General features: G+C 39.0%; 1 protein-coding gene across 5 annotated transcripts; it reads left to right on the plus strand.

Annotated features, from left to right (window-relative positions):
* The first annotated feature begins 395 nt into the window (after positions 1-395).
* Positions 396-20,850, plus strand: aldh8a1 (aldehyde dehydrogenase 8 family, member A1). Of its 5 annotated transcripts, none has more exons than XR_008567029.1 (10): positions 396-511; positions 594-742; positions 2,390-2,537; positions 3,905-4,060; positions 4,151-4,300; positions 4,831-5,087; positions 6,487-6,648; positions 6,723-7,190; positions 7,252-7,358; positions 20,744-20,850. XR_008567029.1 is itself a non-coding variant. In XM_054762272.1 (9 exons), the coding sequence occupies exons 2-8, from the start codon at positions 608-610 to the stop codon at positions 7,173-7,175; spliced, it is 1,461 nt and encodes a 486-aa protein (XP_054618247.1). In that variant the 5' UTR covers positions 396-511; positions 594-607; the 3' UTR covers positions 7,176-7,190; positions 7,252-10,556. The 5 variants fall into 5 exon arrangements, 3 of the variants coding, with proteins under 3 accessions (XP_054618247.1, XP_054618246.1, XP_054618245.1); XR_008567030.1 differs by lacking the exon at positions 20,744-20,850 and adding an exon at positions 8,914-10,556 and having other exon boundaries at positions 7,252-8,363; XM_054762272.1 differs by lacking the exon at positions 20,744-20,850 and having other exon boundaries at positions 7,252-10,556.
* Positions 20,851-21,934: the final 1,084 nt, after the last annotated feature.

Raw genomic sequence — 21,934 nt, forward strand, 5'->3', positions numbered from 1 at the left:
ACCAGTTGCTATTGCATATATTCACCAGAAGAGTGTGCTGTGAGCCATAGAAACACATCATCGTATTCGCTGTTCAATTGTGCTCATGTACAAATAGTTCTCAATGGCCATTTTAATTAAGGTGGTTTTACGAGATTCTGCTCTTTTGCTACAGCATTTTACAACATCATATGCAAATTTAACAATTATGTCATCTACTTTTCTTACTGAAAAGTTTGCACCGGTAATTAGAGTACCGCCACACTAAGGACTCTGGTCACACTGAACGTAGTAAAAAAAAACAATGAACTGCTGGCCTACTTTTGTCTAATATGTCTTTATTTTCTCTGATTATATCTACGATATATAGCCACTTGGGAGCCGAAAGAGCCGAAGTGTCTATCACTAGTATCTGCCACAAGAGGGCAGTGTTGTGTCCTGAAAGACTTTTAGAAGCTTTTTGGACCCAACAAAGGTGGGATAACATAACACACACGGTACAAGAGTCAAACAGGAAGTAGTAAAGTGGGAGGTGTGTGCAGTAAGTTATTTTTTTGCATGTGGACACTTGACAGCTTCTACTGTAACACTATTATGTGCGTTCTAATCAACAGCCAAGCAAAGAAACATGGAGGAGAACACATTCCTGGTCCTGGAGAACTTCATCGGAGGAAAGTTTGTCCCCTGCCCGGCTCACGTTGACTCGTACGACCCGTCCACAGGCCAGGTGTACTGCAAAGTGCCGGACAGCGGCGGGGAAGAGGTGAGGAAGACTGTAGATGTAGTATACTTGATCATTTTGTACGGAAACATCGCATATGTGCTCGCCTTGCCTTGACATTTGAGTGTCTTTCATGCGGTAATTACACTCAACTGACGAGAACCTTTGCACTTAGCAGAGTCAACAGGCAAGTAAATCATTAAACACAAGCCTGCCTTTAAACTTTCGTTGTACCGTTTTAGCATAATTGCTCTTTCAGGGCCAGGGGCGGGACTTAGCAACACATTGTCCATAAGTCTATGAGTATTTGTCTAATGAGTGTAAAACTTTGAGGAGATCTGTATTACTTGCATGCTAGCATGTCTTACACAGCTTTTTGACCACAACCCACAGGGGGCGCCACTATATCATTACAGGCATTTTTGACTATTTCTGACTAGAGTCGGTATTTTACCGCGCTTGGTGCTCGTCTAGGCCTGTCACCATATTCCATAAATTGATTAATCGAATGATTAAAAAAAAAAAGCATGTGGATAATTATGACACCCTGGGTAAATTGACATGTGCATGTGTGCGTGTGGTTCATGAGCGCATGAACACCGACGATCGACACGGACAGTTTTCTCAACTGGGGAAAAAAACTACCCATGCAGGTGCTCGGACATCCCGACAGTCAACACTTACTGAGGCGTTTGGTCGTCAAATATAAACAAAACAGTGCAAAATGCTGCGCGCTCACAGACCGTGTTGCTGGCTACTTTCTGTGTCACGCTAATGTCTTACACAGGTACACCGTACACTATACTTGAGTACCATCTAGTGGTTCAAATGTGAACTACACCTCTCATGACAAATAATGAAACAATGTTCTCAAAAATGTTGTCGATAAAACCGATTATCGCCAATAATTTGTAGCACAATTACCGACCAGCAAAATTTGTTATCTTGGCAGGCCTAGCTCCATCGCTATGCTGCGGTTTTTCAAAAATGAATGAATTAATAAATGATCACTGTTTTGTGGTTGAATACGGCTTATTAATTTAAAAAAAATGCATATTTAAGCAAATTGTACATATTCTTGGCCTAAATTAAGCATTTTCAAGCCTAACAGTGGCTAAATGATCTAACTAAATCAACTCATATACAATTGCAAGACATTGTAATTGTGAATGTAGCAATTCTACATTGGCCACTAGGTGTTGGTGTTCGGTGAGATAGGCACTAGACTCCTCACTAAGGTTCCCTAGGGAACACATTTACTGTGACACTGCTCGAGCAGGAGTTTTATTTACGTTTTATTTACTCTTATTTTGTCTACTATATTGGCTCATATGGAAGTACGCTGTCCAGAAAACAACAAGGATCTACTAACGTGTTAGCGATGTTATCTTATTGATGGTCTAATATGTTTTATTTTCCTCTGATTACATCTACTATATTGGCTAATACAAGTGCAATGGTGAGGTGTAGGTAGGGGTGTTATTTCACATCTTGAGGGCTCTAATAATGTTATTTAGAAGACTGTAAACAGGTTTTCTATGCCATAACTATGAAAATATTCCATTTATTCACATTGCATCCTATATTGCGGAAACTGACTTCTCACAGTGGGTTCTGGGACCAATTAACTGCCATAAAGGATGGATCGTTGTACTGTATGTTCTAACAAATAGATGTTTTTTCCCGCAGGTGGAGGCGGCGGTGCAGGCGGCCAAGGAGGCCTTCCCGGGCTGGTCCGCTCGCAGTCCAGAGCAGAGAGCTCAGGTCCTCAACAAGCTGGCCGACCTGATCGAGGCCCATCTGGAGGAGTTTGCTCAGGCCGAGTCCAGAGACCAAGGTGTGGAGCACGTCTTCTTATTTGCAGCTTCTTTGTTTTTTTATGCAGTCCAAATATGGTGGTAGAGGAAGACTTCTAGCGATATTTACCCAATAGATGGTGCTCTAAGTCCATCCATCCACTTTCTATGCCGCTTATCCACACTAGGGTTGCAGAGGTATGGGCAGGGTACAACCTGGACTGGTGGCCGGCCAATGGCAGGGCACATACAGACAAACAAGCATTCACACTCACATTCACACCTGTGGACAATTTAGCATGCATGCTTTTGGAATGTGGGAGTACACGGCCGAAACAGTGTGGCAACCATGCTAACCACTCAGCCGTCGTGCTTGTACCTGCCACATGTGTAAAAAGAAGTTACCTACGGCGTATTAAGCCTCAAAAAATGTCGAGGCTTTTTCTCTTTTTTTTTTTTGTTTTAAAGTCAAAAACCCTTGTTTTTTATAAAGGTATACATTTATAAACAAATTAGTAATTTTATACAAAATATTTAAAACATTTTTTTTTCATTCATTCCAAGTTGTTAAAAGGTCATTTCTGCCTCGACCTTAGTTGAAGAAACAAAATCATATAACAGTCAACATAAAAATAATAAAAAATCAATAATTTACTGCAAGTTAAAAAAATGTATCTTTTTTTTTATAAAGGTATACATTTATAAATAAATGATATGAATATATTATAATATAGTAATCATATATAGCCTCAAAAATGCTAAATGTTTTTTTTATTTTAAAAAAAAAGGAAAAAACGAATTTTTTTTAAATGAAGTTATACATTTAGAAATAAATTATATAAAAACATTTTAAACATTTTTTTCATGCATTCCAAGTTACTTAAAGGTAATTTCTACCGTCGTCTTAGTTGAAGAAACAAAATAAACATAACCAAATAATAATATACATACTGTATAATATAAACCGTATTGGCATCCACCACAGCAGGGGTGTTTCTTATTGGCTGTGGCACAAAATACAACTATGAAACACACAAAAAACAAATATTTGAAAAATGGAGCAAAAAGGCAGACTGTGAAGACAAAAAGCCGAAATGTTGATTCTAATTAACAACACAAAGCATTGTCCTGAAATATATATGTGACAAAATGTAAAAAATACATTAAAATATCAAAATGGCCGCCTGCATCTTGTGATTTTTCAGTGTGCCGCCCTCGGTGGACACCCTGCACTGCAGCTTACACACACAAAATGTTAGGTGCACCTCATATGTAATGAGACGTCATAATGTTGAATTGTCCTTCAAGGAGCAATACTCAGCTCTTCTTAGCTATTGCAGGAGTGCCTCTTGTTGCATTGGAGTTCCATCGGAACGTACTGACACTTCTGACATTCTGCATATTCCAGGTAAAACCGTGACATTTGCACGCACTGTGGACATTCCTCGGTCGGCGTACAACTTCCGCTTCTTTGCATCGTCCGTGCTCCACCACACCACCGACTGCAGCCAGATGGACCACACGGGCTGCCTCAACTATACTGTACGCTGCCCCGTGGGAGTGGGTAAGATGTTAAATGGCGGATAAATGCAATGTTAGGCTGTGTTTATACTTGGTCTATTCCCTCTGGGCTTGTTCTCAAATGTTGTTATAGCTGGTCTGATCAGCCCCTGGAATCTTCCGCTGTACCTCCTGACCTGGAAGATTGCACCCGCCATCGCTGTGGGCAACACGGTGGTCGCCAAACCCAGCGAGATGACCTCAGTGACTGCCTGGATGATGTGCAAGCTGGTGCAGCAGGCTGGTAGGAACCCGCACGAGACCTTTAGGGGCTCCGTCAAGTGCCCAGAAATGTCACATGAACAGCTGTAGCCCTGTATGGGGCGGCATGGCTCAGGTGGTCGAGTGGTCGTCTCCCGACGTGAAGGTTGCGGGTTCAATCCTCCGGTGAGTGTCGTTGGGCAAGATACTGACCCCAGTTGCTCCTGATGCGTGTCATCAGTTGGTAGGTGTGCCAGCAGTGTTGAAGCGCGTTGGGTGCCTTGAGGTGGAAAAGCGCAATACAAGTCAAAGACCATTTCTACTGGCAAACCATGTGAAAACTAAATGTCAAAAATGCCACCAAATGAGATATTTCACTTGTAATGGTGCAATGAACAGAACACAAGGAGGAAGATGACTCAAATATCTCTCAATGTACTTCAGAAGAAGCCAGCCGTCAGTTCGATGACGTCTTTTCATGCCATTCTTGACTTGCTGTCTGCGAGCCACTAGTTGAGAACCCGTGTTTGGGCGCATGCACAAGATGAAATACGAGGCTGTGTTCTTCTCCAGGTGTTCCTCCAGGTGTGGTCAACATCGTGTTTGGAGTGGGCCCTCGTGCAGGCGACGCCCTGGTAGGCCACCCAGACGTCCCCTTGATCTCCTTCACGGGATCTACCGCCACAGCCCGGCACATCACGGAGCGCAGCGCCCCCTACTGTAAGAAGCTGTCGCTGGAGCTCGGCGGCAAAAATCCCGCCCTCATCTTTGCCGACGCGGACCTGGACCAGTGCATCCAGACCACGGTCCGCTCCAGCTTCTCCAACCAGGTACTGAGGGCCATGAAAACACATTTAAGGCCACTTTGTCATCTCGCTTTCTTTTCTGTGTTAGGAAAACCACTCTGTTCAAATGTTCAGGGTGGGCCGTAGGATTCCATACATGTTTTTATTGATATCATGTTCTATAATGCTCTGTAGGATTACTATTAGGTATTATTAGTATTAGGGCCACACTGAAAACAAAACAAGAGTAAAGTAGTACATTTACAACAATAAAGTCATACATTTGAGATTAGCATTTTCGGGTGCATGGACACTTCTGGCCCGCCCGCAGAAGATAGATTAGATCGTTGCTGCCTTTTATCTTTGCTTATTAACGCAATTCCAATGCCAGTGTATAAGAGGATATAGGACTATTTAGCCTTGGCGGAGGTCTGCGCTGTACTTCGTGCCATTCTAGGTTGTTGGACATCCTTATTACGTTGAAAGAACTGCTGAGAATGCCAGTAAGAGTCACCGTCATTGCTGGTGTATAAAACACACTACAACTGAATACGATTAACGCATGAGCATCAACTTTGGTAATTCGTCATCTGACACAAATCAATTATGAAATATGCGAAGAAGTTTGTCAACCAATTGGACATCACATGAGGTACCAATCTGTCAGCTGTCAGCTGTTGGGCGCCGGGCCACCAGAGGGAGCTCTTGAGCTCACAGGGAGTTCATAAGCACATGGGAGCTCCCCGTGAGTTCATGAGCTCCCTCTGGTGGCCCGGAACTGATGCGATTTCCAATGGGTTGACAAGCTTGTGAACTTGGCTTCGAATCTCCGTTGGGCTTTTCTGTTTGAGTTTGCATGTTCCCCCCGTGCGTGCGTGGGTTTTCTCCGGGTACTCCGGTTTCCTCCTTTTAGGTTCATTGGTGACTCTAAATTGTCCCTAGGTATGAATGTGAGTGGGAATGGTTGTTTGTCTATATGTGCCCTGCCATTGGCTGGCGACCAGTCCAGGGTGTACCCCGCCTCTTGCCCGAAGTCAGCTGGGATAGGCTACAGCATACCCCCGTGACCCTAACTAGAAATGGATGGATGGATGTGACATGATTAGTGGTAGTTCTCAAGTGTAGGAAACAAGTCATAAATTAGCCACACCGTCGTATAAGCCGCAGGGTTCAAAGTTTAAGAAAAAAGTAGCACCTTTTACACCGGAAATTAGTGGTAGCGGTGTTAGTAGGAAATAATGATTACGCAAATAAAGTTGTAACTTTGCAACAAAAAAAAGCCAATAACTTTGTAAATAGAATGAACATAAACCTGTTTTATGCTAAGGACTGTATTGCAACCTTACGACTTCTTTTACTTTTTATTGTGGGCCTTGGCGGAGGTCTTCAGCGTCCTTTGTGTCACTGTAGTTTCTCAAGGCGTCTCTTTCCATTGTCTGGTCAGGGAGAAATCTGCCTGTGCACCAGCAGGATTTACGTGGAGAAGAGCGTTTACTCCACCTTCTTAGAGAAGTTTGTGGCGGCCACCAGGAAGTGGAAGACCGGCGTGCCCTCTGACCCCGGTAACAACAACGGAGCTCTCATCAGCAAAGAGCACCTGGAGAAGGTCTGAAAACATCTACAAAGAATAACAACTTTGTGTTCTTATGTGTGCGGTTTCTGTTGGTTTCCCTCCTTTAGGTTCGTAGCTTTGTCGCTCTGGCTAAATCGGAAGGCGCCACTGTGCACTGTGGCGAAGGCATCGACTACCCGGACCTCCCTGAGCGCAACATCAAGGGCTACTTCATGGCCGCCACCGTCATCTCGGGCGTCTCCGACAGCTCCAGCGTCATGCAGGAGGAGATCTTCGGCCCCGTCGCTTGTGTCAGCCCCTTCGATGGCGAGGACCAGGCAGTCGCCAAGGCCAACGGGGTGCGCTACGGGCTGGCAGCCACAGTATGGTCCCGGGACGTGGGGAAGGTCCATCGGGTGGCCAGGAGGCTTCAGGCTGGCCTGGTGTGGACCAACTGCTGGCTGGTGAGAGATCTCAACCTGCCCTTTGGCGGGATGAAGAACTCTGGCGTTGGCAGGGAAGGAGGGAGGGATTCCTACCACTTCTTCACAGAGGTGAAGACCGTCACCATCAAGCATTGATGCGAGGACGAGCAGGTATGGAAACTCATCTTCGTTTGGTGGTCCAGCAACTTCAACAATTTTGCTGGTTTTGCAGAGAGGCTCCCCAAATATGGTATGGTAGGCGTGGCTCCGCACCCACGCGTAAGAGTCATGCTCCTCCCCCGTTTCCATCAACTTTGACAGACGCGACTTCTGAATAAGGTAACAAAAAAAGTCATAGAAACGCATTTCCGGAAGCTGTAGTACACTTCTTCGCCACTGTGGGGCGTCATTACCATCCTTGCTCACACGCACACGGCGTGTTATGTCATAGTCAGGATGCCATCACTGTCTGACAAGATGTCAATAAAACTTTAATGAGAGCTGCTGTAAGCAAAAACGTGGCCCCACTTGCTTATTAATTTATGATTTTAACAGGCAAGGAGTCCACTTTTATAGTTTATCATCTGCACACTTTGAGCCTTCTCACTCGTCCTTATGCTTGTAGCCTTGGTTGAAGTCCATGTTTGTCCCCAGACCATGTCCTTTTTGGGTATTAAAACAGGAGGAAACAAAAATGTCATGAAAATGTTGATCAATATCAGCCAATCATAGCTGATCTTTATTATCCTTGCTAAAATAAAGTAATCCAGGATGTAAGAATGGTATAATGTGCGTATATACTGTAGGTCAGGGGTCACCAACGTTTTTCCTTGTGAGAGCTACTTTTACAAAATGAAAATGGCCAAGAGCTACTCATTTTTGTAACATTTATTTTTGTATTGTATTTGTATTTGTACTTTATTTGTCCCACAGCAGGGAAATTGACTTGTTACAGCAGCAAGCAAGATACACAAGTAAAGAATACATAGTGACTACAACATGGTTCAGGTGGTGCAGGTGTTGTAGAGCCTGACAGCGGTCGGTATGAAGGACCTGCGGAACCTCTCCTTCTTACACCGTGGGTGTAACAGTCTGCTGCTGAAGGAGCTGCTAAGGGAACCCACAGTGTCATGTAGCGGGTGAGAGGTGTTGTCCATGATGGATGTCAGCTTAGCCAACATCCTTCTCTCCCCCACTTCCTCCACGGAGTCCAGAGGACCGTCCAGGACAGAGCTCGCTCTCCTGATCAGTGTATTGATCCTGCTCCTGTCCCTGTTCGTGCTGCCCCCTCTCCAGCAGCCCACAGCATAGAAGATGGCTGAGGCCACCACAGAGTCATAAAAGGTCTGTAAGAGAGATTGATGCAAACTGAAGAAGTGCGGCCAAACACGTCCCCCAACACCCTCCTAAATGCTTGCACACTCGACACGTTGAGGGCACACACACACACACACACGCACACACACACACACTCATACAGTTTGACACAAACCTCATCGCATGAGCTTGGGATGGCGACACATCCCACACGTAGGCTTCCAAAGCCAGCATGTACATCACCGATGCAACACACACACACACTCACACAGTGATGAACATACCCGCACATCCACCCACGTCTGACATTTCGTACTGTCACATGTTTGACTTCTTGAAAATTCAGAATATAAAAAAAAACAAAAAAAGTGAGAAAAATGTGACGGAGGATGATTCCAAACTAGAGCTGCAACAATTCATCCATTAATCAATAGTTAATCCATGAATCGGCAACTATTTTGGTCATGGATTAATCGTTGATTGATTGAAATATGTAAATACCCTCTGATTTCAGCCTCTCAAATGTGAATGTTTTTCAATCATCCATGAAAGCAGAGCTATTATCTTTGTGTTTTAGGCAAACAGGATATTCACACACGTCAGCTTTGGCTTTGGAAAACAGCGATGGGCATTTTTTCCTCTTTCCTGAGATGTTTCGGGCCCAACCGCTAACTGTAGGTGTTTGCTTCATATTCATTTGGTCCATCTACAGCAGGGGTCACCAACGTGGTGCCCACGGGCACCAGGTAGCCCCCACGACCACATGAGGTGCCCGCAAGCCTGCTTTTCATTCAGGTGTTCAGTTAATAATGAAAGAACAGTAGAAAGAAATGCATTGTGAAATACAACATGTGAGTTGTGGACACCAGCATTTTGTTCATGTTCTGGTAAAACAAGCATATTCACTTTGTTTGGCTTTAAAATAAGCTCTGAAAAGAAATGTTACAAAAATGAGTAGCTCTTGGCTCTCAAAAGGAAAAACGTTGGTGACCCCTGATCTACGGCCTAACCTAGCCCGTTACGCCATTCAACCAAACAACAAGCGTCACATTCACCTGCTAAGAGGATGGTCCTGTGTGTATATTTGTGTATGTTGATTGCTTCACTGAAGCTGTTTGACAAACATTTACATTTTGTATTATTATAGTATTTATAATATTTGGAATATAATAATATAATATAATATTCAAGTGGCATCCTCGTGTTTGGGGGGACAAAAAAAAAAGAGAGACAAGGACAACAGCAGCAACAACAATTGTGACAACAAGAACAGAACAACAGAAACATACAGAACGACATCAGCAAATAAATGTCTGTGACAACTATAAAGATGAACAAGGACTTAAGGACAAAGGACAAAACAATATCAACAACCACAATGACAATGCTGTCAATGACAATCACACATAATAGTAGTCATGAAATGATGAACTATGATAGTGATCACAATGACAATACTGCATTGAAACAGTCACACATAATAGTAGTAATGAAATGATTATCTATGATAGTGATCACAATGATAATACTGCATTGAAACAGTCACACATAATAGTAGTCATGAAATGATGAACTATGATAGTGATCACAATAACTGTAATGCACATCATTGTAAAAAAAAAACTATAATCATACTACTGATATCACCGTCGCTGTAATAAAACCAACAACATAATAACACCCTGGATAACTCAGTGAGTAATGTGGGGAAGTACCTATGTACTGTGAGTGTGCATATGTACGTGTGTACAGGTATCTCTGTATGTGGGGAAGACTTCATATATATAAAGGTGCAAGAATGTGTGGGCGTGTAATTGTCACTGAGAATGCATGAAAAGAAAGGGGCCGCCCTCCACCTCCCAGAGAGCCCCGCCCCAAATAGCCAGGCCGAGCCCCCACCACCAGAAGGCCACCAGGCCCACAGGGGCAGGCAGCACAAAGATCAGTGCCCCAAGCGCCAGCCAGAGAGCCCTCCCCCCAGGGAAGACCAGCAAGGGGCCGAAGAGAGGTAATCCCAGCCAAGGACAGGGCGCCGGCGGGCCGGAGGACAGCCAACCCCTGAGACCAGCGAGAGATCACACCCCACAAAGGCAGACGAGTACAGGGGGCCACAAACCGGCAGGCCCGCCCGACACCCGACACAGGGATGCAGGAGGCACACCCTCCACCCACCCGGCGAAGGCATGGGCGGCAGAGATGTATCACCCAGCACCCGACCCCACGGAGCAAACTCCTGTATGCCCCCCCCCCCCCCCCCCCCCCCCCCAAAAAAAAAAATAACTAAAATAAATAAATAAATAAAAGTACACACACACGCACACACACACTCCTACACACCCAAGCGTGCACACACACACGCACACACACAGTGGTCGACTGCCCGACACAATGTGTTGTTTTTTAAAAAATTCGATTCACCATTGGCTCGAAAAAAAAATAATCGACCGATTAATGGGTTATTAAAATAACCGTTAGTTGCAGCCCTACCCCAATCCCAAACACATTTATCACCTTCCAAATCTGATTTACTTTCCACCCCATCACAAATAACGGAATGTGAAATATATCAATCCCTTGTTTATAGCAGTTGGCCATGATAAGTGAATTATTCATTGAAGTAGGATTCCTTCTCCAGAAATGAATATTTTCTGGGTCAGTACGCATTTACAGTGTAGCAACACACACGAGCACAAGTCTTATTTATGTCTTATGACTTATTTTCTCTTATTATGCCTACTATATTGGCTAATATAGGGGTGTCATTTCAAGTCAGAGGGCTCTAATAATGTTAAAACCCACATTTAGAAGGTTGTAAACAGGTCTTCTATGCTCTAACTGTGAAAATGTTCCATTTGCAAAGAAGGAATCCTACTTCACATGGTATGATCGGGTCTGGAACCATTTAACCACAATAAAGGGGTTTTAGTTTGTAAAAAAAAAAAAAAAAAGGAAAAATGTTTTTTTGATGTGCTATGTCCCCATAATAAGCTCTGCAGCTTCTTCCTGATCATTTTCCAACATGTTGAAGTGTAAGCAGGATGTTTATTGATGGTCCATATCTGAAAACAATAGCATAGCATAGCATAGCATAGCTGAGGTCAATGGTAGTAGCTGGAGTTCTACGGGAAGGATGTTCTATCGACATAAACGTGAGCTTCCTGATATTGAAAAGATACCTGAGCCAACATGTTGAGGCCATCTGGTGTCAAAGGTGATTTATTTGTTTGCATAAGGTCATGTGATGGAAGCAGACAGGAGAAACAACAAGAAGCTCAGGTCATCCTCCCACTGTGTCAACCTGGCGGCCAAAGCGGGTCATGTGACGTTTTAGATGTTCACAATGTGACCTGGTGTGATACTTTCAAAGACATAATGTGACCATCTAAAGATTCTGCAACCTTGCTGTGTGTTTGCAAACTGCATGTGTGTGTGTGTACAGGATGGATGTAGGGGGGTGGCACTGGCTGGTCCAGCATCCTACTGGTCTTGGTGGTTGGACCAGATGGTTCAGTTTGGCCTCTGATTCCTCAGGCCATGGTCCAGGTCTGCACACAAGTCGTATTTATTTCTTAAATGGCTTGAAAATGCTTAATTTCAGTTTTAAAAAACACAAGATTTGCGTAAATATGCATAGTTTTTCCTTAAATGAAGTATTTTCAAGCATAGAAATGGCAAAGTTAACTAAAATACAAGTCAAAGGCATTCAGAAGACACATTTAAAAATGTGATGATATGTAATATATTCATCCAATACGTCAAATTAGCTTAAACATGCATATTTTTGAACTAATAATAATCTTTATGTGTGTGTTTGCGACAAAGTCATGGAACACTGCAGGGGATCCATCCTTTGTCGTGTGCCGTACGCTGGCTTGAACACCGCCCAGTCGTCTTCTTACGAAGTCTGTGCGCGTTTGTGACGACATTTGGGGAAATGGATTGAAATAACTGGCATCCCCGTGGGCGTGCTCATGCGTGTCTCCATCTTGGCCAGCGCACACCAAGAATCCCCGGAAAGTGTCTCCCCGCGTCTCAGGAAACGTAGCGAGACGAGGGCCCATTGTTGTCACGAGATGGGCCAAAGTGTGTGTGTGTGTGTGCGGGTGCGTAGGGTCAATGCACTCCTAAAATAAAAGAGAATGTAGAACATCAGCTGCTTTGGCCTTGTGCTCAGTTTAATAGATAAATATTAGATGAGGTGTTCAAGGGCATCGGGGAAGAATCGTTGGCTTAATAGCATGTGATGTACTTAATGATAACTAGAAATATGAACACCTAGATCAGCTTCCCAGATAACCTGCGGATGTCTGTGTGTGTGTTTTGGTCGCAGGCGGAGAAGAATTATGTCAACATACGCTGCTGTCATATGGCGCCCCACCACCCCCCATCATGTGCCAGGAAGGGTCAATCGCGCTTTGTGTAGTGAGTCGTGTTGTTTGCTCTTTAGTGGCTGCATTCCAGAAGGTGGTGTGTCTCCATGCAGCCAATAGGAGATCAGGGGGCCGAGACAGGCCTCCATCAATGGACGGCAAACACTTGTGTATTTATTAACACGGAGGGCCACTTTCATTGATCAACATCTGTCTTTTACTACTTTTAGTACCACAAAATGTGTGAAATGTCCCACATTGCAGTATTTTCAACAATTTGAAGTAAGTTTGACACGTTGGTGACCCCGACGTGTTCCAGTGAGCCGTTTTTGTACGGAGTGCGTGTCTCCAAGAAGCGCTTTTCCCACTTTTTACATATGCACTTGCCCAAGCTAATAGATGCCGTAGATCACATAGAACAGTGGCTCTTAACCTTGTTGGGGGTACCGAAACCCATCAATGTCATATGCCCACTCACCGAACCCTTATTTAGTGAAAAATAAAATATATATATTTTTTCAAATTCAAGACATAGGTATATGTTTGTTTATAGGTATATGTTTGTTTATAGGAATATGTTTGTTTATAGGAATATGTTTGTTTATAGATATGTTTGTTTATAGATATATGTTTGTTTATAGGTATATGTTTGTTTATAGGCATAAGTTTGTTTATAGGTATATGTTTGTTTATAGGTGTACAGTATGTTTGTTTATAGGTATATGTTTGTTTATAGATGTGTTTGTTTATAGGTATATGTTTGTTATAGGTATATGTTTGTTTATAGATATATGTTTGTTTATAGGTATATGTTTGTTTATAGGTATGTTTGTTTATAGGTATATGTTTGTTTATAGGTATGTGTTTGTTTATAGGTATGTGTTTGTTTATAGGTATATGTTTGTTAATAGATATATGTTTGTTTATAGGTATGTTTGTTTATAGGTATGTTTGTTTATAGGTATGTGTTTGTTGATACAGTAGATATGTTTGTTTATAGGTATATGTTTGTTTATAGGTATATGTTTGCTTATACGTATGTTTGTTTATAGGTATATGTTTGTTTATAGGTATGTGTTTGTTTAAAGATATGTTTATAGGTATGTTTGTTTATAGATATATGTTTGTTTATAGGTATATGTTTGTTTATAGATATATGTCTGTTTATAGGTATATGTTTGTTTATAGGTATGTTTGTTTATAGATATGTTTGTTTATAGGTATATGTTTGTTTATAGGTATGTTTGTTTATAGGTATGTGTTTGTTGATACAGTAGATATGTTTGTTTATAGGTATATGTTTGTTTATAGATATGTTTGTTATAGGTATGTTTGTTTATAGGTATGTTTGTTATAGGTATGTTTGTTTATAGGTATGTTTGTTTATAGATATATGTTTGTTTATAGGTATGTTTGTTTATAGGTATATGTTTGTTTATAGGTATGTGTTCGTTTAAAGATATATGTTTGTTTATAGGTATATGTTTGTTTATAGGTATGTTTGTTAATAGATATATGTCTGTTTATAGGTATATGTTTGTTTATAGATATATATCTGTTTATAGGTATATGTTTGTTTATAGGTATGTTTGTTTATAGATATATGTTTGTTTATAGGTATATGTTTGTTTATAGGTATATTTGTTTATAGGTATGTGTTTGTTTATAGATATGTTTGTTTATAGGTATATGTTTGTTTTTAGATATATGTTTGTTTATAGGTATGTTTGTTTATAGGTATATGCTTGTTTATAGATATATGTTTGTTTATAGATATATGTTTGTTAATAGATATATGTTTGTTTATAGATATGTGTCTGTTTATAGGTATATGTTTGTTTATAGATATATGTCTGTTTATAGGTATATGTTTGTTTATAGGTATGTTTGTTTATAGGTATATGTTTGTTTATAGGTATATGTTTGTTTATAGGTATGTTTGTTTATAGATATATGTTTGTTTATAGGTATGTTTGTTTATAGGTATATGTTTGTTTATAGATATGTCTGTTTATAGGTATATGTTTGTTTATAGGTATGTTTGTTTATAGATATACTGTATGTTTGTTTATAGGTATATGTTTGTTATAGGTATGTTTGTTTATAGGTATATGTTTGTTTATAGGTGTGTTTGTTTATAGGTATATGTTTGTTTATAGGTATATGTTTGTTTATAGATATGTTTGTTTATAGGTATATGTTTGCTTATACGTATGTTTGTTTATAGGTATATGTTTGTTTATAGGTATGTGTTTGTTTAAAGATGTATGTTTGTTTATAGGTATATGTTTGTTAATAGATATGTTTATAGGTATGTTTGTTTATAGATATATGTTTGTTTATAGGTATATGTTTGTTTATAGATATATGTCTGTTTATAGGTATATGTTTGTTTATAGGTATGTTTGTTTATAGATATGTTTGTTTATAGGTATATGTTTGTTTATAGGTATGTTTGTTTATAGGTATGTGTTTGTTGATACAGTAGATATGTTTGTTTATAGGTATATGTTTGTTTATAGATATGTTTGTTATAGGTATGTTTGTTTATAGGTATGTTTGTTATAGGTATGTTTGTTTATAGGTATGTTTGTTTATAGATATATGTTTGTTTATAGGTATGTTTGTTTATAGGTATGTTTGTTTATAGGTATATGTTTGTTTATAGGTATGTGTTCGTTTAAAGATATATGTTTGTTTATAGGTATATGTTTGTTTATAGGTATGTTTGTTAATAGATATATGTCTGTTTATAGGTATATGTTTGTTTATAGATATATATCTGTTTATAGGTATATGTTTGTTTATAGGTATGTTTGTTTATAGATATATGTTTGTTTATAGGTATATGTTTGTTTATAGGTATGTTTGTTTATAGGTATGTGTTTGTTTATAGATATGTTTGTTTATAGGTATATGTTTGTTTTTAGATATATGTTTGTTTATAGGTATGTTTGTTTATAGGTATATGCTTGTTTATAGATATATGTTTGTTTATAGATATATGTTTGTTAATAGATATATGTTTGTTTATAGATATGTGTCTGTTTATAGGTATATGTTTGTTTATAGATATATGTCTGTTTATAGGTATATGTTTGTTTATAGGTATGTTTGTTTATAGGTATATGTTTGTTTATAGGTATATGTTTGTTTATAGGTATGTTTGTTTATAGATATGTTTGTTTATAGGTATGTTTGTTTATAGGTATATGTTTGTTTATAGATATGTCTGTTTATAGGTATATGTTTGTTTATAGGTATGTTTGTTTATAGATATACTGTATGTTTGTTTATAGGTATATGTTTGTTATAGGTATGTTTGTTTATAGGTATATGTTTGTTTATAGGTGTGTTTGTTTATAGGTATATGTTTGTTTATAGGTATATGTTTGTTTATAGATATATGTTTGTTTATAGGTATATGTTTGCTTATACGTATGTTTGTTTATAGGTATATGTTTGTTTATAGGTATGTGTTTGTTTAAAGATGTATGTTTGTTTATAGGTATATGTTTGTTAATAGATATGTTTATAGGTATGTTTGTTTATAGATATATGTTTGTTTATAGATATATGTCTGTTTATAGGTATATGTTTGTTTATAGGTATGTTTGTTTATAGGTATGTTTGTTTATAGATATGTTTGTTTATAGGTATATGTTTGTTTATAGATGTGTTTGTTATAGGTATGTTTGTTATAGGTATGTTTGTTTATAGGTATGTTTGTTTATAGATATATGGTTGTTTATAGGTATATGTTTGTTTATAGATATGTTTGTTTATAGATATATGTTTGTTTATAGATATATGTCTGTTTATAGGTATATGTTTGTTTATAGATATATGTTTGTTTATAGGTATGTTTGTTTATAGGTATGTTTGTTTATAGATATATGTTTGTTTATAGACATATGTTTGTTTATAGGTATGTTTGTTTATAGGTATGTATGTTTATAGGTATATGTTTGTTTATAGATATATGTTTGTTTATAGGTATATGTTTGTTTATAGATATGTTTGTTATAGGTATGTTTGTTTATAGGTATATGTTTGTTTATAGGTGTGTTTGTTTATAGGTATATGTTTGTTTAGAGATATATGTTTGTTTATAGATATATGTTTGTTTATAGGTATGTTTGTTTATAGATATGTTTGTTTATAGGTATATGTTTGTTTTTATATATATGTTTGTTTATAGGTATGTTTGTTTATAGATATGTTTGTTTATTTATAGGTATATGTTTATTTATAGGTATGTGTTTGTTTATAGATATGTTTGTTTATAGGTATGTTTGTTTATAGGTATATGTCTGTTTATAGGTATATGTTTGTTTATAGGTATGTTTGTTTATAGGTATGTTTGTTTATAGGTATATGTCTGTTTATAAATATATGTCTGTTTATAGGTATATGTTTGTTTATAGGTATGTTTGTTTATAGATATATGTTTGTTTATAGATATGTTTGTTTATAGGTATATGTTTGTTTATAGGTATGTTTGTTTATAGGTATGTGTTTGTTTATAGATATGTTTGTTTATAAGTATATGTTTGTTTATAGATATATGTTTGTTTATAGGTATGTTTGTTTATAGGTATATGCTTGTTTATAGATATATGTCTGTTTATAGGTATATGTTTGTTTATAGGTATGTTTGTTTATAGGTATATGTTTGTTTATAGGTATGTTTGTTTATAGATATGTTTGTTTATAGGTATATGTTTGTTTATAGGTATGTTTGTTTATAGGTATGTGTTTGTTTATAGATATATTTTTTTTATAGGTATATGTTTGTTTATAGGTATGTTTGTTTATAGGTATATGCTTGTTTATAGATACTGTATATGTCTGTTTATAGGTATATGTTTGTTTATAGGTATGTTTGTTTATAGATATATGTTTGTTTATAGGTGTGTTTATTTATAGGTATATGTTTGTTTATAGGTATATGTTTGTTTATAGGTATGTGTTTGTTTATAGGTATATGTTTGTTTATAGATATGTTTGTTATAAGTATGTTTGTGTATAGGTATATGTTTGTTTGTAGGTGTGTTTATTTATAGGTATATGTTTGTTCATAAGCATTTGTTTGTTTATAGGTATATGTTTGTTTACAGTATAGGTGTGTTTGTTTATAGGTACAGTCAAACTTGTCTATAGCGGCCACTAGAGGGAGTCTGCAAAAGTGGCCGCTATAGACAGGTGGCCTCTATAGACAGGTTGGCGTCCAGTTTGAATGTTGACCAGTAGAGGAAAAAAAAGGGAAAAAAATAATAATAATAATGTTGACCAGTAGAGGGCACTGCGGACTGCTGATAAAAGTTGTACAGCACTACTAGGCTTGTTATTATCATGGTTCATGGTTTTAATCCTGAACATGCATGAGTCAAACAGTAGCACATCACATAGTACAATTCACAATTTTGCATGTCCAAAAAGGAGTAGGAAGAAGCAAAGCTTATTTAATCCTACCCCTCATCAGTTTCACATCAGTTGCAATACATTTATTCACCTCTTGTTCTTCCAAGTGTACTTTGTAGGTCTACATGACAATGTAGTGCAATCATAGCCAAGGTTTTTACTTCCTAAAAGGAAGCTAGAGGCTTAATAATAACTGATAACTGATAAAATACTTCAGTTAAGTACAACCGAACTCAGTTTTGCTCCCGCTGCCGCATGCATGCTAGCATATGTTTTTTTATTTATGGTAGCGTTGCTGGGAGCACGTCCTGTTCTCAGCCTACTTTGCGGTAATGTTTTGGTGCAAATGCTCTTAAAGTTACATGTTTGACCAGGAAATAGCAAGCTCAAAAGAAGACTGCTTTTTTATGTGGAACAACTGAGAGTTTGTGTGGATCTTGTGAATGATTGTGACTGAGCTAGGACTCAGTAATTAAAGTCTACACACGACGGCTTCATTGATTGAAAAACAAAACTTTTTTGTGCATGAAGCTTCTACTTGAGTTGGTAATTTGGCCGCTATATGCGGTCAGATATTGACCAAGGGAGACAAAATGGGTGGCTGCTGGCTGCGTTGGACAGGTGACTGCTATACACAGGGTCTATAACATGTAAATTTGCTGGGGGGGGATTTTTCAGTGGCTGCTATAGGCAGGTGGCCCTTCTATAAAGGTGGTCGCTAAGACAGGTTTGACTGTATATGTTTGTTTATAGGCATATGTTTGTTTTAGGTATATGTTTGTTTATAGGTATATGTTTGTTTGTAGGTATGTTTGTTTATAGGTGTGTTTGTTTATAGGCATATGTTTGTATATAGGTATATGTTTGTTTATAGTTATATGTTTGTTTATAGGTATATGTTTGTTTATAGATATATGTTTGTATATAGGTATGTTTGTTTATAGGTATATGTTTGTTTATAGGTATATATGTTTGTTTATAGGTATATGTTTGTTTATAGATATATGTTTGTATATAGGTATATGTTTGTTTATAGGTATATGTTTGTTTATAGGTATATATGTTTGTTTATAGGTATATGCTTGTATATAGGTATGTTTGTTTATAGGTATATGTTTGTTTCTAGGTATATATGTTTGTTTATAGGTATATGTTTGTTTATAGGTATATATGTTTGTTTATAGGTATATGTTTGTTTACTGGTGCACAAAATGACAGAGACAGGACGCTGACTCTCATCATGGTCTGTGATGCATGTGAATCCATGCTGTACATATTCATCCCACCAGGGACATGGTTAGTATGGATTCAAATATTTAGAGCGAAATCACACGAAGTGCTACCACATCAGTTACACGTTGACTACTTGATGGTGCGTTTCATTTGTACTCGGAACTGGGAAGTCGGAGTGAGAGTGACGTGAGCTCTGAGTTAAAAGCGTTCCAGTTGCCAAATCAGAAAAACTTCACACTGTAGCAATATTTTTTATAAATTATTTATTGATTATTTACTGCTTACACACGCGGCAGCCATCATTGATTGTTGACTCAGAGGTGGTGTGGATGCTCTGACTTCCAAGTTGAACATTCCAACTTCCGGGGGCGTTTCAGTCAGGTGTTCCCGCTAGGAACTCGGAAATTCCGACTTCCAAGTACAAATGGAACGCACCATGAGCACGCTAAATTCTTCCCAGCACTGATTGGCCAAGGCAAGCAATGTAATGTGATTATCTGCAGCCAGTGATGGCTAAGCGGCGGCGTGTCGTCACGAATTGACATGATGGGTCTGGTGTGTCTTAACCTCCGTGGCGGAGGCTCCGCCGAACACCTGGGACCGACTCACCGAACCCCTAGGGTTCAATCGAACCCAGGTTAAGAACCACTGACATAGAACAATGTAACATTCAGGAGTGGGATACAAATGTTGCTATGTGAGCTAAAGTGCTATCATTACACTCGCATTTCAGCAGCAACATCATGCTAGGTTTGCCTGTTTGCTGAAGAAAAAACAAAATGATCAATCTTACATCTCCCACGTGTGTGGCGGACTGACAAACAGTCGGCACAGCTGCAGGCTTTATTTCAAGGTGTGTAGCGAAGCCTGGGGAAGGAGCTTTTTCCTTCATGAAGCCGTGAACTTCAAAGGGGCGCATCGGAGGGCCGTTTCTCTCAAAAGTGGATTCTTACTTCTGAAGACATTCCCAAAGACACCACGTGGCAGCGAGATCAACCACCAGCACCTCCTTCCTGCTTTCAGTCACGTCTTCAGTGGAGCTTAAAGCAACCTTAAATGTTCCTTTAGCCCTTTAACTCATCATTTAGATGCGCTTTCTGTTGTGGGGGAGAACGTACCTTCTGGAACAAACAAATTGATTTGTTGTGGGGGAGAACATACCTTCTGGAACAAATGAATGCTGCTAACCAAGGTTCCAAGGTTCCATGTTGCCCTGTGCAGTGTTTTCCACCATTCTTAAAGACGTTTTCACCCCTCAGATGCTAATCCATTGACCTGCCCCCCATCCCCACCCCTCTGGTCTAATTGGCGGAGTTTCAAAAACAAGAACAAAAAGTTTCCCCGATATTAAACTTTTGTGATGTGCGTGTGTTCTTTTAGATGCCAACTGGCCCCCGCACAATGATGAGCGCATGCGGCCCCCATCCCCCCTGACACTATCGACCGAAGTGGGCGCTGGCGTCACCGTGGACGGAGATGAGGAGCTGTTTACGCTCCATGGAAAGGTGAAAGGTCGGTGGGAGAGGGTCAGTGTTTTGATTTGAGGAACATTTGCGCAACGTTCAGTCACATGAGGGGGGACGCACGAAGGTCACAAAAAGAATCGTGTCAACAGAATATGATCACAAATAAGAACAATCCAAGATAAAAACATCATTCATAATAATAGAATAACAAGGTCATGAATACTGTAATAATAAATCAAATATTGTTAAACAACTAGAAGACACTTTAATTCATTTACAAATATCAAAGCCACATGGAATATAATCAAATATAAATAAGAAAAATAAATAACAAATATAAAAAAGAATAAATGGGGGTTTAAAAGTGGACCATGAAAGGGGCTGTCTGGCTATCAGGGGTTTCCAAAGTGCGGCCTGGGGGTCATTTGCAGACCACGGCTGTTGTTTTATTGGCCCGCGACACATTCTAAAAGTACCATTTAACAAGAAAACTAAAAACAGCAGATTATTTGAGAAGAAAGCTGAAATATTATTTGGACAAAAAACCCAAAACAACAGCAAAAATAGGGAAAAAAAGAGCAAAGACTGAAGTTGATACGAATAACAAAAAGCAAAAGTGGCAAAGATGACTCCTTTCCTTGGCCTATATTCATCAAACTTTGAATATGATTGCTTCATTTAACACGTTCATGAATATAAATATAACCAATGTAATACAGTATGTCTACTTTGTAAGCATGAATGAAGTCAGTTTGAAGAGAGTTTGAGCAGAAAAGCCACGATTGTCATCTTGTGGTGATGGGGACAGACTGAGACGCACTACGTATGTGTGTCCTGCACGGCCGCTGTCTCCATGGCGAGGGCCAACACTTCCTGTGCACCGCTGGCACTGTGGATGAATATGTTGATCCCGTCTTGACGAACCCCACCATCTTTCAAAAGCTCAATCTTAATCCCCAATTCTTTGCAATCCTTCCTTTTTTGACCAGGCAGTATGTCTCAGGAGTGCATCGTCAGCATCCGGCAAGACATTTGGAGCCTGTACACAAAGTCCATAATGCTAATGACTCACACAGTGAGACCCTGGAGGGAGTGGGTGAAGTTT

The sequence above is a fragment of the Dunckerocampus dactyliophorus genome, chromosome 19 (genome assembly GCF_027744805.1).
Source record: "Dunckerocampus dactyliophorus isolate RoL2022-P2 chromosome 19, RoL_Ddac_1.1, whole genome shotgun sequence".
NCBI classification, from domain to species: Eukaryota; Metazoa; Chordata; class Actinopteri; order Syngnathiformes; family Syngnathidae; genus Dunckerocampus; species Dunckerocampus dactyliophorus.

Bases quoted from the DNA above. Each gene is read 5' to 3' on its own strand.
- aldh8a1 (XM_054762272.1), top strand. From the start codon at position 608: ATGGAGGAGAACACATTCCTGGTCCTGGAGAACTTCATCGGAGGAAAG. The intron at 4,061-4,150 runs GTAAGATGTTAA...ATGTTGTTATAG, and splicing joins ACGCTGCCCCGTGGGAGTGG to CTGGTCTGATCAGCCCCTGG. The intron at 6,649-6,722 runs GTCTGAAAACAT...TCCCTCCTTTAG, and splicing joins GCAAAGAGCACCTGGAGAAG to GTTCGTAGCTTTGTCGCTCT.